The 17,223-nt window shown below is 36.9% G+C and overlaps 1 protein-coding gene across 1 annotated transcript; it reads left to right on the plus strand.

Moving 5' to 3' along the window:
* Positions 1 to 5,371: 5,371 nt before the first annotated feature.
* Positions 5,372 to 8,201, plus strand: LOC109237122 (40S ribosomal protein S8-like). Its single transcript, XM_019403382.1, has 4 exons — positions 5,372 to 5,478; positions 5,637 to 5,709; positions 7,265 to 7,774; positions 7,870 to 8,201. The coding sequence occupies exons 1-4, from the start codon at positions 5,475 to 5,477 to the stop codon at positions 7,955 to 7,957; spliced, it is 675 nt and encodes a 224-aa protein (XP_019258927.1). The 5' UTR covers positions 5,372 to 5,474; the 3' UTR covers positions 7,958 to 8,201.
* The last annotated feature ends 9,022 nt before the right edge of the window (positions 8,202 to 17,223 follow it).

A 17,223-nucleotide genomic window follows, 5' to 3' on the forward strand; every position in this document is an offset into this window, starting at 1 on the left:
TCGTGTGTGTGCAAAGTGAAATAGTTGTTTTGTTCAGTCTTGGAAGTGATATATGCGTTTCTTTGTTGAGCCAGATATATATAGTTTACCCGCCTAAATGTCATATAACGTAGTTAACGCCTTTGAGCCTATAATCTTGTTCTTTGATAACCACATTACAATCCTTACCCCTTTGTTTGAATTAACCATCTATTTTAACCTGTTTACCTCTTATGAGCACTTGAACTATTATGAACTTTGTAAAAGTTAAAGTGTGGGGTGGTTGGGTTTGGTTTTTGAGTGGAACTAATAAAATAAAGAGAAAGGTGCACTGTTCTGAAAAAGTAAGAGCTACTTGAATTGAAAAAAAAAGAAAAAAAATAGTTGTATTGCTGTGAAAAATATTCCTTGATGGTGGTGGCTTTTGATGTAATTGTGCTTAAAGAAGTACGTGGTAATATACATTGATGTGAAGGTGGAGTTATGGTTTGACATAAGTGTGGGGTTTTGAATGTTAAAGTATATGTATTAAAGTGCTTAGGGAGGTGTAGTCATTCTTATATCCAAATGTATCCTACCCGACCCGTAGCTTACATTACAACCAATTAAAGTCCTACTGGCCCTAGACTGAATGAGCTCGATTAGTAGAGTAGTACACTACGGGCAAGCCTATGGTGCATCTTTTGTAGCATATGAATGTTATTTTTGAGAGTGAGTAAATTCTTTCTATCTTGAGTTCCTAAGTGTTCTTAACTATTATTGTGTGTGTGGAACTGCATTATTTTGTATTGTGAGGGCACTTGATTCATGAAGGAAAGGTAATGTCATTGACCTCCATGTTAGAGTAAGTGAGTGAGTTGTGAATAATTCATGGTACTTGCGAGTCAAGTCTTGAGGTGAAAATGTTACACCTTGGCGCTTAGACTATTTTAAACATTCTTGGTGTAATGAGTTGAGGGAAGTGGTTAAGAAAAGGTTGTGTCTATAAGTGTAGTTTGATTGCTCGAGGACGAGCAATATTTAAGTGTAGGGTATTGATGTGTGGCTATAATTCCATAGTTTCGTACATTATTTGCCTTGAAATTTATATGCTTTAATGATAAATTATACTTTCTTTGCGCGTAGTGGAGTCTATTTTATGTATAGGTGAATTGGAGATGAAAGTAGAGCAAATGAGATACTTAAACGTTGAAAGCGTGCTCGAGAACAGTGAAAAGGAGAAAGCTGGCAAAGCCAGGCCTATAGCAGGCTTTATACGTGGCGACGCCAGGCCTTTAGCTCGTGTTGGAGCTGGCGACGCCAGGCCTGGGGCGAGCTCAAGCTGGCGGTAGACCTCGCGAGGCCAGGTTCGGGGCACGCACTCCGAGCTTTGAAGACTTATTTTGTCTCTTGGTTTGACTAGGACTTGGCCTACACGTTTATGTCTTTTTCTACGCAATAAATAGGCCTAAAAATGCCACTTTTGAGGGGGATTGGATAGCGAGAGACCGACATTAGACCGGGGATTCGACCTAAGGAGGAAGAACACACTAGGAGCAAGGCGGAGAATTCTTCTACGAGTTTTTCCTTCTTCCTATTTCCATTATTGGTTATGAATTCTAGTATTATAGTTATGCATACTATTATGAATAGCTAATTTGTTATCTACGGTTTTTATGGAACCTATTGGAGGATGATTTTCATGTTACGTTAATAAATATTTGCCGTAGTATTTTCTCTATTTGTTCAACTACATTATTATTGCGGTTAGTTGAAGAGCTCTCAATCGACTGTGCCTATTTAGTGTGTATTACTCGGGAGAGAGTGCATATTTAGGTAGTTGTTGAACAACATCACTCCTAACGTATATGAGGGATCAACACGGAGAGTTTAAAGGTGGGATTAAGGATAACGATACCTTGGTGCGATCCGAGTGAGCCGTACTTAATGCCAGCTAGCGTAATTCGGGAGAATATATCTAGTAAATTGTGGTAGTTACTCGGGAGAGAATTACAATACCTAGAGCGCTCATGATCGGTAGAGAATACTAAGGCAAAATTATAGAAGACGTAGCGGAAAAAATTCCGACAATTAGGGAAATCATAACTCTAGACCTCCTTAATCTTTTCTCCAACCCGTAGTATCTTTAGTTGTTAATCTACTACTTTAATTATTTAGTTAATTAGATATAAGAATTTTAATATTTATAACTTAGGAATTGTTCGAGCTTATCTTCTTTGTGATAGTCAACAACTGTAGCTAAGCCTTAGTTCTCTGCGGGATTCGACTCCGGACTTGTAAACCTGATTATATTTGCAACGACTGTTTAGTCCTTTTTATAAGGCATAATCGGGCGTGATCACTTTCTGAAGCCAAAAAAGAGAGTTCATGCGGTACTTTTGCAATGCCTACTAATAATCTTACTTGTTGGGATATATGGAAAAGTAGATGTGCTGCTTGATTTGAAAATATTATTATGTCGAGGATTTCCATTATTAAGCAAGTGTGCAAATATATGACTATCCTTATGAATACTCAATTTCCTAATCTACATCAATATCAGCATTGGGGCAAATTGCGCTACTTGTGGAGATGGCAAAACAATCCATTCATAGCCAAGTGTTACGGTGGAAGAAACTTGAGGAAGGTTGGCTAAAATTAAATATTGATGGTTGCTCCAAAGGAAATCTAGGCAGCTTTGGAAGTGGAGGTATTTTCAGAGATAAGGATATTTTATCTTGGCATTTGCAGAATACTATAGCCATAGTAGCAACAACTTGGCTGAGGCCAAAGCTATACTATATGGGCTAAAACTTTGTATCAGAAGAAGATTTTTTATACTATAGTGGAATCTGATTCCCAGTTGATGGTTAATCTGATTAGCAACAAAATAAAACCTCCTTGGCAGTGCAAAGATATCATTGACCAAATCATTGAACTCTCGAACAAAGCTAATTTTGTTTTTGTCCATACTTACAGAGAGGGTAATATTATTGCTGATCAACTTGCGAAATATGGGAAAAGTTTGAGAAATCAAGTCATATTTGAAGAAGCTAACTCGTTATCAGAGTTAGTAAAAGCAAATTTGAGACTTGATCGAAATAACATCCCAAATTTCAAAATAAGGCCAAGGAAGAATTATTTTGTGTTTAATGATACTACCACTAGATAGGATGAGATCTTGTATAGTCCTACTTGTTGTGTACATAGCATCTTTTTGCGCTGTTTATCGCTTACAAAATGTACAGGAGGAACCCTCCGAGTTTAGTCATGCTTTTTTTGCTCAAATGTTTATAAGAATGAAAGCTATCATTCTTCATCATGTTATGGAGGCTAAGGTTTATATACTCCTCCGTATAATAGTTATTTTTGATAATATACAGGTTGAGGAAAAGGCCTAAACTCCCACCGATGGTGGTTTTATTAATAAAAAAAAAAAATACTAAGTTTATTTGGATATGGCATTATAATTACTAGTTCTTATCAGCCTTATTAATGTCTTTATTGCATTTTCTGATAACGGTTTCACTACTTGCATAAATACTTTATTTGGAAGATTACAGTGAAAATGAGGAACTATTTAGGCAAATATTTCATTTGGATGTTCAGTTTTGTAAGAATAAGAAGCAGCTCAACTTATAGGCTCAAAATCAAACATCTAAAATATCCTAATCGGTTAATCCGAAATCGAACTTTAAAAATTTGATCCAATCCGAGCTTATTTGGATTGAATTTTGATTGTCATTTCTTCTATCCAAAAATTAAAAATTTAAATCAAAATTATATCTAATCCGAACTGCCTGAACGCCCCCTATTTGGCCAATACAAGTGATGACAATTCAAAGAAAAACTATACACGACAAATAATTGGCTTTAGAGAAATATCTAGGACTAAGAAGTACAACTTTCATAACTTAAACCTCGAGAGTGCATTGATTCTCCCCGACTTTTTTTTTTTTTTTTTTTTGGTTTACGAAAGTACAAAGTTATTAATTTTCCTTAGGATCCTTTAGGTTATAAAGCCGCTATGTAATGTCTTTTCTTTTTTATTATCAAAAACCTCTCAATGCTCTATAAAGAAAGCTTAGAAAGAAAAAAATATATATTTTTCTCATTTTTTTTTTTTTTTTTTTTACAAAAGGACACTTATCCCAAATTTTAAATGGAGGATAAAGTTGTCTCATTTCGAATAGTTCATGGCAAAATTGACCATTTTCCCTTGTTTGAATGCAATCGTTAGTATAAAGAGTATTTTTGAGCTAAGCAACTAATGATAAGAATAATTTTGGGTAAAAAACGAAATGGAAGACAAGGTTGTCTGTTACGGATAGTTCAAGAGTTTTTTTTGGGCCTTTTTCCATTTTTATAGTAAAAATAACACGGGCTAGCCAATTATCGAACCGGCCATTGGAAAATAGCTAGCGTTTGCAAAGTCATTAAAAGATAGCCACTATTTTGATGCAACACGAAAAGTTCCAGCATAATATATTGAAGATTGGTGCACCTGTGTATGAACTTCCAGCATATTATGCTGGAACTCCAACACACAGAAAGTTCCAGCATAATATACTGGAGATTGGAGCACCTGTGTATGAACTTCCAGCATATTATGCTGGACCACTATATTATATTGGAACTCCAGTATATTATGCTGGAAGTCCAGTATATTATACTAGAATATTTTTCGGATTTTGAATAGTATTTTCGTTCAGATTTATCTTTACATGAAAAGTGGCTAAATTTCGATTACTTTTGAAACTGTGGCTATTTTTCAATGACCACTTGTAATTCTGGCTATTTTTAATTTCTCCACATATTTGATGGTAGGGTTTTATAGAATGTTTGGCCAAGTTTTTTCTGTCCAAACGTATTTTTTTCTCTAATGTTAAGGTATTTGACCAAGCTTTTAGAGTAAAAAGTACTTTTTAATAGAAGTAAAATCAGTTTTGAGAATCAAACAAAGTAACTTCTTCCCAAAAGTATTTTTTTGAAAATCACTTTTGAGAAAAATACATTAGAATCACTTTTTTAAGGTTTGATCAAACACTAATTACTGCTCAATAGTATTTTTAAAATTAATTAGGCAAACACACCAAAAGTATTTTTGAGAAAAGATACTTTTCAAACTAGGGTATTATCACTTTTAGCCCGCGACAGAAACTATTTACATTCAATAGCCGAAAAATATATAAAATTAGTATAATTTTATATATAACATACAGAATATATATATATATATATAAAAAACATACAACAAAATATATTTTTTATATTATTTTGAGAGCGACTATATAATGTCATTTTTCCTTTAAAAAATAAGCTGAATTTAGAAGCTTTGGTCAAACCGGCTGTTAGTATAAGCCCACAAATGAGAAACGAAAAGCCAAGCCCAAACATGAATAAGGCCCAGAATTGGGAGGCAGCAGCCATTCTAAAAGTAGGGTTTTGGTGCTCTTCCTACAAAGTGAAAGAGAAGTGGTGTAGTCTGCCTCTTTGCGGCTAAGCTCTCAGCAACCATGGGTATGCTTCTCAACTTCTCCATTTCCTCTCTTCTTTTCTCTTTCCGTTTGCCTTTAACAATCCATTTCTGCAGATTCATCCTATGTTCTCTTGTGTAATTATATGGATAAAAAGAGAGTTTATTAATTACAAGTCATGTTCTTTTTTATTGATGTAAGGTATCTCACGAGATTCTATGCACAAGAGGCGTGCCACTGGTGGCAAGAAGAAATCTTGGAGGAAGAAGCGAAAGTAAGCTCTCGTTTTTCATTAGGATACACCCTTTTGCCTCTTGTCTTTGCTGTAATCATTTCTACTATATCTGGTGATATGTGTATGTCTCTATCTTCTTATTGTACTCAGCATTTCCTTTGTCAGCCATTTAATACTACTGAAATGGGATGATTATGCTCGATTCGGTTTTAAGACGTATAGCTTTTTGGCTCTAAAAAATTGTTGATATAGCGTTATAGTTACTGGGTTAAAGGAACTTCTGATTTAGCTATTAGTAGTTGCTGCGATTGGAAAATCAGATTGTTTCTTATGACTGGTGTCTGGACCAGCTTGTGCGTATCTCTCGATTGATCCATCCTTTGTTTCAGCTAGTATGTTTATGTTCATGACATGATTTGGCTTGAGAACGAATTGATGAAAGTATAAGACAGCCCAGTGAATGTCATTGTACGAGGCCTAAAATTAGGGGTTTCCCTTTCAAATGTCCACCTTACTGACAAGTATATTTGCAAATTTCTTCTGCTCCATGAACAGATGATTGTGTTGGTTGTAAGAGATGTGAATCTGCCTGTCAAACATATTTCTTGTGTCCGAGTTTATTTATGGCTTGAAACAACTCGTAGTATAGGTCTAGCTCATTGATACATTTGTAGATGAATCCATTGTTTGGGATGTTCTTTTCAAAATTGTTAGTAACCTTGTCATGATCCACAATTTTGCTTTCTGTAAAGCTTAGTGTCAGTCTCCCTTGCTTTATAGGGTAGGAGAAGGTATCTCAAATCATTCCACTGGAGAGCCAAACCAGGACTAGGTTAGGGGCCTTGTAAAAGGGAAAGTGATCTCTTTATGGTTTTCCAATGTGGGAATCCTGTGATCTACTATTCATGAAGGAGCTGTTGCATGATAAATCTGTTCTCTGTCTCTCTGTTCTGGTAAAAGATCAGTTTTCAAGAAGATTTACTGATTTTTTATTTATAAGTGAGATATTTATGCATGTGGAAAAGAAAAGCTAAACCATCTTTTTTTAAAGAGGAAATGATTTAATCACCTTAGATATTTGTAACAGAATGATTAACATTTTGTGAATCTTTATTATTTGATAGACGTGCTTGTTATTGCCCCTTCCCTTTTTCCTCCCTGAGCGGAGGGTCTACCAGAAACAACCTCTCTGCAGGGTAAGGTCCGCGAACACTCTACCCTCCCTAGACCCCACTTGTGGGACTACACTGGGTTTGTTGTTGTTGTTGTTGTTGTTGTTATTTGATCGACTATAAGTAGGTCCTGAGAGACTACAAATCTAACTACTATAATTAAAGATTTATTCCAGGATGTTTCAATTGATTTGATCTAGTGGAATGGAAGTAACGCAATTGAGTAAACCAACATGGCAAAATATGAGCATATAGTCCTTAGCTAAATGATAGTTAGTAAAGTCATCTTCCCCTTTGCCTGCAGAACATTTTGTTAGACTGATCTTTTATCATTACAATATGATAAGAGAAACTATAATGTAAATTACTCTTTTTTGGCTGCATGCCTGACTCTGAATTCTGATGATTTCAATTTATTGAAGGTATGAACTTGGACGCCAGCCTGCTAATACTAAGATCTCGACTAACAAGACAGTCCGACGAATTCGTGTGCGTGGTGGCAATGTGAAGTGGAGGGCACTAAGATTGGATACAGGAAATTACTCATGGGGTAGTGAGGCAGTCACACGCAAGACTCGTATCCTTGATGTGGTTTACAATGCCTCAAACAATGAACTTGTTCGCACACAAACTCTGGTCAAGAGTGCTATTGTTCAAGTTGATGCTGCGCCGTTTAAACAATGGTACCTCCAGCATTATGGTGTTGATATTGGTAGGAAGAAGAAGGGGCCTGTTAAGAAGGAAACTACTGAGGAAGGAGAAGGTGCTGCTGCTGCTGCAGAGGAGACTAAGAAGAGCAACCATGTTCTCAGGAAGATTGAGACACGCCAGAAGGATCGTAAACTTGATTCTCATATTGAAGAGCAATTTAGTGGTGGTAGGCTGTTGGCCTGTATCTCTTCTCGCCCCGGTCAATGTGGCAGAGCAGATGGGTAAGCTTTAAGCTCAGTACATTCCTTCCCGTGTCATGAAAATAGTTTCAGTATTTTCGATTTGCTGATATGTATTTTAATTGAAAATTACATAGGTACATTTTGGAGGGAAAAGAGCTTGAATTCTACATGAAGAAACTACAGAAGAAGAAAGGCAAGGCTGGAGCTGGTGGTGCTGCTTAACTGTTGCAACCAGAATTTTCAGACTAGTTCCATTTTCTTCTCTTTTGCTGTAATTCCAATTTTGGGGATATGTGATTTTGTATGCCAGTACCTTTTATATTTTATCTTGTACTCTACCAGAGTTTAGTATGATGTCTTAAGACTTTGTTAATCATTTCAGCTTTCAATCACCGGTTCCAGATTCTCCTGAAAGTTGTTTTGATTTATTTAAGAGTTAATGATATTCACAGCCAGTTTTGTCTGATACAGTGATTCCTGCACTGCTAATTAATTGCACTGCTTAAGATCAAGAGTGTGAGCCTGACGTAGAAATGTGACCAGCAGGAAAGAGCACTATTTTGATTTAGCACCAAAATGGGTAAAGGGAGAGCAGAAAAATGGGAGGATGACGGTGGAATAAGAGCAAAATCATGCGCTACCATGAGGTATGGGATCAGTCGCTATTCATAGTGCGTGATTTAGGTAGTTGTATTGGCCTACGCCGCTGTTTTTGTAATGTCTAGTCATGTGAATCTTGGTTGCTCTAATAATAATACGTCGCAACTACGTGTTGAAGACCTACAGAAACTTGTTTGGAAGAGAAAACTAACTGGATATGAAGGGATAAGGGAACAGCAACAAAAATTCAATTGTTCGACTCTTCATAAATTTTTACAAGCTAAATTTGGTAGTGAGTGATCTACTCATCTCCTCTAACATTTTGCATTTTCAGTAAAGGTGTTAATGGGGCCGGCCCGGCCCACTAACAATCCGGTACATCCTGGTCCGGTAAGGGGTGAGACGGGCTGGCTAGGGTAGGGAAACTGTTTTGGATAGGGTCGGGCTCTTTTGGGTATCGGTGCCCCGGAACCCGGCTAGCCTGGTAAGTAGTTGATCCCACGAAAGCAACACTGGCTTTGTTGCGGGTTCAACTGGAATTGTAAGAAGTGAGGTAAATTGCCTTTCTCCCCACCGCATTTAACAGGATTTAACCGGGTTCTAGCATGGTAGCCGTTAGGATTTTTTTTCCTAAAAATCTGACTGTTGCCAACTGTCAAAATTTGAGAGGACCGTTGGCCAACAACTGTTTTTGCAAAAAAGGCCATTTCGGACTACCCCTTAATAAATTGTCTCACAACTTGCTCTCTTCTTCAACTCTAATTCTTCTCAATTCCCTCTTGATTATTGAATTATATTACTTATTGCTCTCAAGTTCTCAATTAATTAATATTTTAAATTTTATTAATTATTTACGGTAGCCACTACAAATTATAATTATCAAGTGAAGTGCGGTATCATCAAATATCAATTGAAGTGTGATATCAAATTTTGTGTGGCATCTGGACTTCCGGTACACTCGTTCCATTCTCTCTCTTTTTGGTTATATTTATTTTACTAGTTTCTCGGTACGTGAGTTGCACGTGTATTTCGAGTCATGTAGTAGACACCTCTATAAAATAGTATCAGTATTATTAAAATAGAAGGTTTCCTAAAATAGTATAAATATAAAGTACAAGTTTCTTAGAAGCATGTGATATTTTTTACTTATTTTGATTTTGAAGGGATTCTTCATTTTTCAGAGGAGAATATTGTTTTCTTTGGTAAACACATATTTGGTAGCACATTGACCCGTTCTACTTTCTTCATGTGTGATATTGTTATCAAATCATCTATAAATCATCCTTGTATTGTTGCATAAGCCTTTTGAAGGTTCCATATTTCTAAATAGCATGTTAAGTATATTTTCTTTGAAAACTAATTAGTTCTGAAATGCATAATTAAATATATTGATTTCTATTGATATGTGTAAATACACAAGTATATACACACATATATAGAAAGAGGAAAAAATCAAGATAGAAAAAGAAATATAAAAGGCATGATGGATGCAATATTAAATCTATAAGGAAAAAGAGTAAAGTTTTCACAATCCAAACAAACACCAAAATTTAAAAGTTCATTCCAAGCAAACAACAAATTTCTTGGTGGCTTTCTGATGTGTGGCTATAATTTCATACTTTCGTACATTATTTGCCTTGCAATTTATATGCTTTAATTATAAATTACACTTTATTTGCGCGTAATGGAGTCTATTTTATGTGTAGGTGAACTGGAGATGAAAGTAGAGCAAAAGGGATACTTAAACGTTGAAAGCGTGCTCGAGAACAGTGAAAAGGAGAAAGCTGGCGAAGCCAGACCTATAGCAGGCTTTATACCTGGCGACGCCAGGCCTGGGGCGAGCTCAAGCTGGCGGTAGACCTCGCGAGGCCAGGTCCGGGGCGCGCACATTCCGAGCTTTGAAGGATTATTTCGTCTCTTGGTTTGACTAGGACTTGGCCTACACGTTTAGGTCTTTTCTTACACATATAAATAGACCTAAAAACGCCATTTTTTAAGGGGATTGGACAGAGAGAGACCGACATTAGACCGAGAATTCGACCTAAGGAGGAAGGACATACTAGGAGCAAGACGGAGAATTCTTCTACGAGTTTTTCACTTCCTTCTTCCTATTTCCATTATTGGTTATGAATTCTAGTATTATAGTTATGCATACTATTATGAATAGTTAATTTGTTATCTAGAGTTTTGATGGAACCTATTGGAGGATGCTTTTCATGGTACGTTAATATAGATTTGCCGTGTATTTTCTCTATTTGTTCAACTACGATATTATTGCGGTTGGTTGAAGAGCTCTCAATCGACTGTGCCCATTTAGTGTGTATTACTCGGGAGAGAGTGCATATTTAGGTAGTTGTTGAACAACATCACTCTTAACGTATATGAGGGATCAATACGGAGGGTTTAAAGGTGGGATTAGGGATAATGAAACCGTGCTGCGATCCGAGTGAGCCGTACTTAATGCCAGCTAGCGTAATTTAGGAGAATATATCAAGTAAATTGTGGTAGTTACTTGGGAGAGAATTACAACACCCAGAACGCTCATGATCGGTAGAGAATACTCAGGCGAAATTATAGAAGACGTAGCGAGAAGGATTCCGACAATTGGGGAATTTATAACTTTAGACCTCCTTAATCTTTTCTCCAACCCGTAGTATCTTTAGTTGTTAATCTACTACTTTAATTAGTTAATTAGATATAAGAATTTTAATATTATAACTTAAGAATTGTTCGAGCTTATCTTCTTAGTGATAGTCAACAACTGTAGCTAAGCCTTAGTTCTCTGTGGGATTCGACTCTGGACTTGTGAACCGGATTATATTTGCAACGAGCGCTTAGTCTTTTTTTAATCCATAGTTGGGCGTGATCAAATTTTGGCACCGTTGCCGGGGAACTAACGGTGTAGCTGTAGGTGTACATATTTCTAGGTTGCAAGTTTGAACTTTTATTTTTTTTCTTGTATTTGATTTTTTTAATTTTTTTTTGATATGGGAGACATGGCATCTTGGAATTATGAGAGTTTTGATGTTGGTAATTCTACTTTTGATCCTCCTTATGCATATAGTGGAGGAAACCACCCATGGAAAAATTGTCAAATATTTCTGAGAGCGAGTTATGTGCACCAACTTAATCTTATGTGTGGAATGTGTGTGATATGTGTGTTGGTCAAGATGGTCACTTTCATGGCTGTGCTTATATTTCTTATCTTCCCCCAACCCTATGATGGTTTTTACTTTTTCTGGTGAAGTTAATAGGAACAAAGAACCCAGAGAAGTTCACCTGAAAGAGATCAAAGATATGTTAAAGCTAACCAAGGATATGTTAAAGTGTTTCATGGAACTATATGATAAGAAACCACCGCAGATACAAATACAAGAGGCAACTATTCACAACTTGGAGGCTCAAGCGAATAAAATAATTGAACCTTGTAAAGCACAATAAGTTTACATTGTGGATAGTAGCCAAGGTGAGCATGAATTGGCTGCAGAAATTGCCATTATAATGGAGGAGTTGAGAGTAGAATATGAACAAACCAATCAACTAGAATTTGAGGATGCCGATGTTGTAGAAGAGATACTAGAGTCAACCAAGGACATTGATGATACATATTTAGTTGACTCTAGTGTCATTAGTGTTGAGGATGTAGACTGTCCCAATGTTCATGTAGTTGAGCGCATTGGTCCACACTCCTAGCATTTTTCCACATTGTGTTTGGATGATGATACAGAAATAGAGCCATCCGAGCCACTTGAGGAGTCAAGGAATAAGGAAAAAGATGGCTACATTCTGGAATTCTTCTTGCCAGAAAGTCGGGAATACATATCTCATATAAAGGCCAAGAAGTGCAGAATATTACATTATTTTATTGGGCCAGTCAGATTCGTTCTACCACCCCAGGAGCATGATCATAGAGCATAATCAAAACTTGGGGTCCAATTCATAAGTTCAAAGTGGAGGCAAAAAGTGATTTGTGTCGTGCCTTGACGTTAAATCAAGCGCTTGTTGGGAGGCAACCCTGCTTTACTGCTTTTTTTTAATTATTATTAGTTTTTAATTATATTATTTTTGTACTGTCGATTTTTGATTTTCTAGGAGCATGGAAAGCAAAGCTATTGGAAGGATGCAACGGCAAACCAGATGGTTGGAAGTAAGTGTGAGGTACCCGCACGAAGGACCAATCCTGGGAGAAGTCTGAGTTCCCCATGAGCTGCTAGTGCTTCGGCCTTCGGCCTACCAGGGAGTTTCTTTTACCCTCTTATTAGTTATGGTGTGCATTGGAGACAGTGCACAATTTTAAGTGTGGGGTGAGGAGATTGTCTGGGTGACTTTCTATGCTATTTTAGTTGTGTTAGTTTAATTAATTAATTTTTTTCTTGAGGGATTTAAGTCTAAAAGAAAAAAATGATTTTCTTTGTAGGTAGTGTCGTAATTCCCCCTTGGTTTTTCTTTGTGCCGCAGTTCTTTTTCAAGGGTTTTGTTTGAACTAGGTGCAGTTAGTTTTATTTTTGTTAGGAGTAGGAGCCAGTGTGAGATGAATTGAATTGTTACGATATTTCTTGACTTTGTTATGCCTTGAGAATAGTGAGTACTCTGTTTGTGACTCTTAGGCTTAGTTTTTGACTCTTGTATAAGTACCTTAAATTGTATGATCTTAAATTTGCTTGACTGCTTTGACTGGAGTGTCAACCAATCCTGAGTGAGTTATGTGCCATGTCTGTGTGAAGTTTGTATATATTCAGTGCATTGCATTTGATGTCTAGAACTTCCCCGTGTGTGTGCAAAGCAAAATAGTAGTTTTGTTTAGTCTTGGAAGTGATATATGCATTTCTTTGTTGAGCCAGATATATATAGTTTACCCGCCTAAATTTCATATAACGTAGTTAACCCCTTTGAGCCTATAATCTTGTTCTTTGATAACCACATTACAAGCCTTACCCCTTTGTTTTAATTAACCATCTATTTGAACCTGTTCACCTCTTATGAGCACTTGAATTGTTATGAGCTTTGTAAAAGTTAAAGTGTGGGGTGGTTGGGTTTGGCTTTTGAGTGGAACTAATGAACTAAAGAGAAAGGTTCACTGTTTTAAAAAAGTAAGAGCCACTTGAATTGAAAAAGAAAGAAAGAAAAAATAGTTGTATTGTTGTGAAGAATATTCCTAGATGGTGGTGGCTTTTGATGTAATTATGCTTAAAGAAGTATGGGGTAATATACATTGATGTGAAGGTGGAGTTATGGTTTGACATAAGTGTGGGGTTTTGAACGTTAAAGTATATGTATTAAAGTACTTAGGGAGGTGTAGTCACTCTTATATCCAAATGTATCCTACCTGACCCGCAACATACATTACAACCAATTAAAGTCCTACTTGATCCTAGACTAAATGAGCTCGATGACTAGAGTAGTACACTATGGGCAAGCCTATGGTGCATTTTTTTTGTAGCATATGAATGTTATTTTTGAGAGTGAGCAAATTCTTTCTATCTTGAGTTCCTAATTGTTCTCAAATATTATTATGTGTGGAACTACTCTCTTTTGTATTGTGAGGACACTTGATTCATGAAGGAAAGGTAATATCATTGACCTCCATGTTAGAGTAAGTGAGTGAGTTGTGAATAATGCATGTTACTTGCGAGTCAAATCTTGAGGTGAAAATGTTACACCTTAACGCTTAGACTATTTTAAACATTCTTGGTGTAATGAGTTAAGGGAAGTGCTTAAAAAAAGGTTGTGTCTATAAGTGTAGTTTGATTGCTCGAGGACGAGCAATGATTAAGTGTGGGGTATTGATGTGTGGCTATAATTCCATAGTTTCGTACATTATTTGACTTGCAATTTATATGCTTTAATGATAAATTACACTTTATTTGCGTGTAGTGGAGTCTATTTTATGTGTAGATTAATTGGAGATGAAAGTAGAGGCAAAGGGATACTTAAACGTTGAAAGCATGCTCGAGAACAGTGAAAAGGAGAAAGCTGGCGAAGCCAGGTCTATAGCAGGCTTGTTGGCCCAAGTAAAGGTGAAGTTTTGAAGACTGACAAAGGAACTCAGACATGGACTAGGTCCATCTTGTGAAGCACATTTGTGATCAACCCAAACATGTGAGATGCACGTGAAGGAGATAAACCTAGCTTATCAGAAGTAATATCTCTTGATCACGATCGAAAAGGTTGCATATTGGATAAGTAGAAAGACTCCTTACACAAAGAGAGCACGGTTTAGGAAAAGGATAGAGTTAGAGTATGAGATCAACTAGAACTCTTCCACCATGGAAGAGTAGCATCTGTATCCTAATAAATCTCTAATTACTAACTCCTTAAATATCAGTGTTGTTCTCTTTTACAGGAAATGCACATAAGCAGAAGCTAAATGTGAATTGAGAGCAACATAGCAAGGCAATTTTTCAAGCAATTTATGTGTGATTCAAGCGTGCAATCCTGAATCTACTTGAACCAGATAGAAGAACCAGTTCCAAGTGTGTATCTTTTATTCTTGTTCAATTATAGTAGGTAATTTTACATTGTACCTTTCAGCTTTCATAGAAGTAATTGTATTAGGTACTTAGAGTTTTCAAGTTAGAGTTAACTTGAAGTTGTCGCAACAGTTGAGACTGTGTGCCACAATGGGATTAGAGTTAATCCTAGGTTTACAAAAGAGTTTTCGTAAATGCAGTCTTTTGCTCAGTGATTTTAGTGGAGTTTGGGAAAATCTTACTGGAAGGTAGGTCGTGGTTTTTTCACCTTTTGTGCCAGGTGTTTTCCACGTAAAATCTCCGTATTTTTTTATTTTCTATATTTATTATTCCGCAACAACAGTAGTTGGAACACATAGAAGAACCAGGTCCTTCTATAATCAAGTTAAGCGAAAATTGGGTACCACACAAATCTTCCCCCCTCTTGTGTGGCATTGAAGTATTAAACAACAATTGGTATCAAAGCAGGTTATCCTTGAAGAGGCTAACACCTTAGGAATAGATCAAGATGAGTGCACCACCTGGAAGCTGAGAAGGGCAATCCATTACTAGGCCTCCACTCTTTAATGGTCAGTACTATTCCTGGTGGAAGAACAGGATGAGATACCACATCATAGGAGAAGACTATGAACTCTAGGACATAGTTACTGATTGTGATGACCCAAAAGGTCATCACTTGTTTTAGAAATAAATTCTGTGTTCCGAGGCCTTAAAACCTCCTTTTGTTTCACCTCGATTTGCGTGCACAGTCCGGGTGTGTATCCGGAAAGCCATTATGTGAAAATCTGTAAAAAATGATAAATTTTGCTTTTAAAATAAATTTAAGTTGACTTCGGTCAATATTTTGGGTAAACGGACCCGGACCCACGATTTGACGATCCCGGAGGGTCCGTAGGAAAATTTGGGACTTGGGCGTATGCCCGGAATCGAATTCCGAGGTCCCAAGCCCGAGAAATGAATTTTTAAAGAAAATTATTTTCTGGAATATATATGAGTTTTTGGAAATGAAATGTGTTTGAAATTTGATAGTATCGGGCCCGTATTTTGGTTCCGAAGCCCGGTACAACTCTTATATGTGATTTAAGTTGAGCTTGTAAAGTGTGGTAAGAAACGGAGGTCATATGACGTGAATCGGACCTTATTTGAGAAAAATTGGAAAATTTTATGTTCTTAAGTGATTTCATGAATTTAAGGCTTAATTCATAGTTATTGATGTTATTTTGATGATTTGATTACACGAGCAAGTCCGTATGATGTTTTTGGACTTGCGTGCATGTTTGGTTTGGAGCCCCGAGGGCTCGGGTGAGTTTTGGATAGGCCACAGAGTGAAATTTGCACTTAGGAATTGCTGGTGTGTTGCAAGTCTGCAGGCTTCGCATAATGCGAGCCCGCAAATGCGAACGTTTATCGCACATGCAAAAAAGACCTGGTCTGCCTTTGGGTCGCAAATGCGACGTAGTCTTCGCAAAAGCGATATCGCAAATGCGATGGGGCCATTGCATTTGCGAAGTGGCCTGGAATCCTTCAGTGTCGCAAATGCGACAATCCCATCGCAAAAGCGAGTTCGCAATTGCGAACATTAATCGCAAATGCGATGATAGCAGTCTTCTGAAGGGTTCGCAAGTGCGATCCCTGGTCGCAATTGCGACATCTCCAACCTGCAAATTCATAACTTAGCCGAAAATCTTTCATTTTTCAAACTCTTTCAAAACATAAACCCCCTTGGGCGATTTTCCAAAGACAAGTACTCTTCCAAATCGATTGTAAGTCATTTCTAACTCGTTTTCATTAATCTTTAACATCTTTTCTCATGATTTCAACTCAAAATCAAAGGTTTTCATGGGGGAAATTGGGTGTTTTGGGTAGAACCTAGGTTTTTCAAATTTTTGGGATTTGGACCTCGATTTGAGGTCCGATTTCAAAACAAATTATATATTTGGGTTTGTGGGTGAATGGGTAATCGGGTTTTGCTTCGAACCTCAGGTTGTGACCATGTGGGCCCGGGGGCGATTTTTGACTTTTTGGGAAAAACTTTAGAAAACCTATTTTCATGCATTGGAATTGATTCATATAACATTTATTGATATAGTTAAGTAACTTGTGGCTAGATACGAGCGAATTGGTGGTGGAATCAAGAGGTAAAGCGATAGTTGAGACTTGAATTGTGCTCGTGGCATCGAGGTAAGTGTTTGGTCTAACCTTAGCTTGAGGGATTATGAGTTGTGTCCTATTTGCTATGTGTTAATTGTTGAGTACGACATATAGGCATTGTGACGAGTATCTATACGTTGGTGTCAAGCATGCCCGTGAGTCTTGTGCTATGACTAATATGACTCTGTTTTGTATTTTTCATGCCTTATGCAATATCTCAATTGTCGAACAAGGCTTGTGGAAGAAATTTTGATAATTGAACATTGA

This window comes from Nicotiana attenuata, unplaced genomic scaffold (assembly GCF_001879085.1).
Source record: "Nicotiana attenuata strain UT unplaced genomic scaffold, NIATTr2, whole genome shotgun sequence".
Lineage (NCBI taxonomy): Eukaryota > Viridiplantae > Streptophyta > Magnoliopsida > Solanales > Solanaceae > Nicotiana > Nicotiana attenuata.

Coding starts and splice junctions, on each gene's coding strand:
- LOC109237122 (XM_019403382.1), top strand. Junction 5,710..7,264: donor TCTTGGAGGAAGAAGCGAAA/GTAAGCTCTCGT, acceptor AATTTATTGAAG/GTATGAACTTGGACGCCAGC. Junction 7,775..7,869: donor CAATGTGGCAGAGCAGATGG/GTAAGCTTTAAG, acceptor AAAATTACATAG/GTACATTTTGGAGGGAAAAG.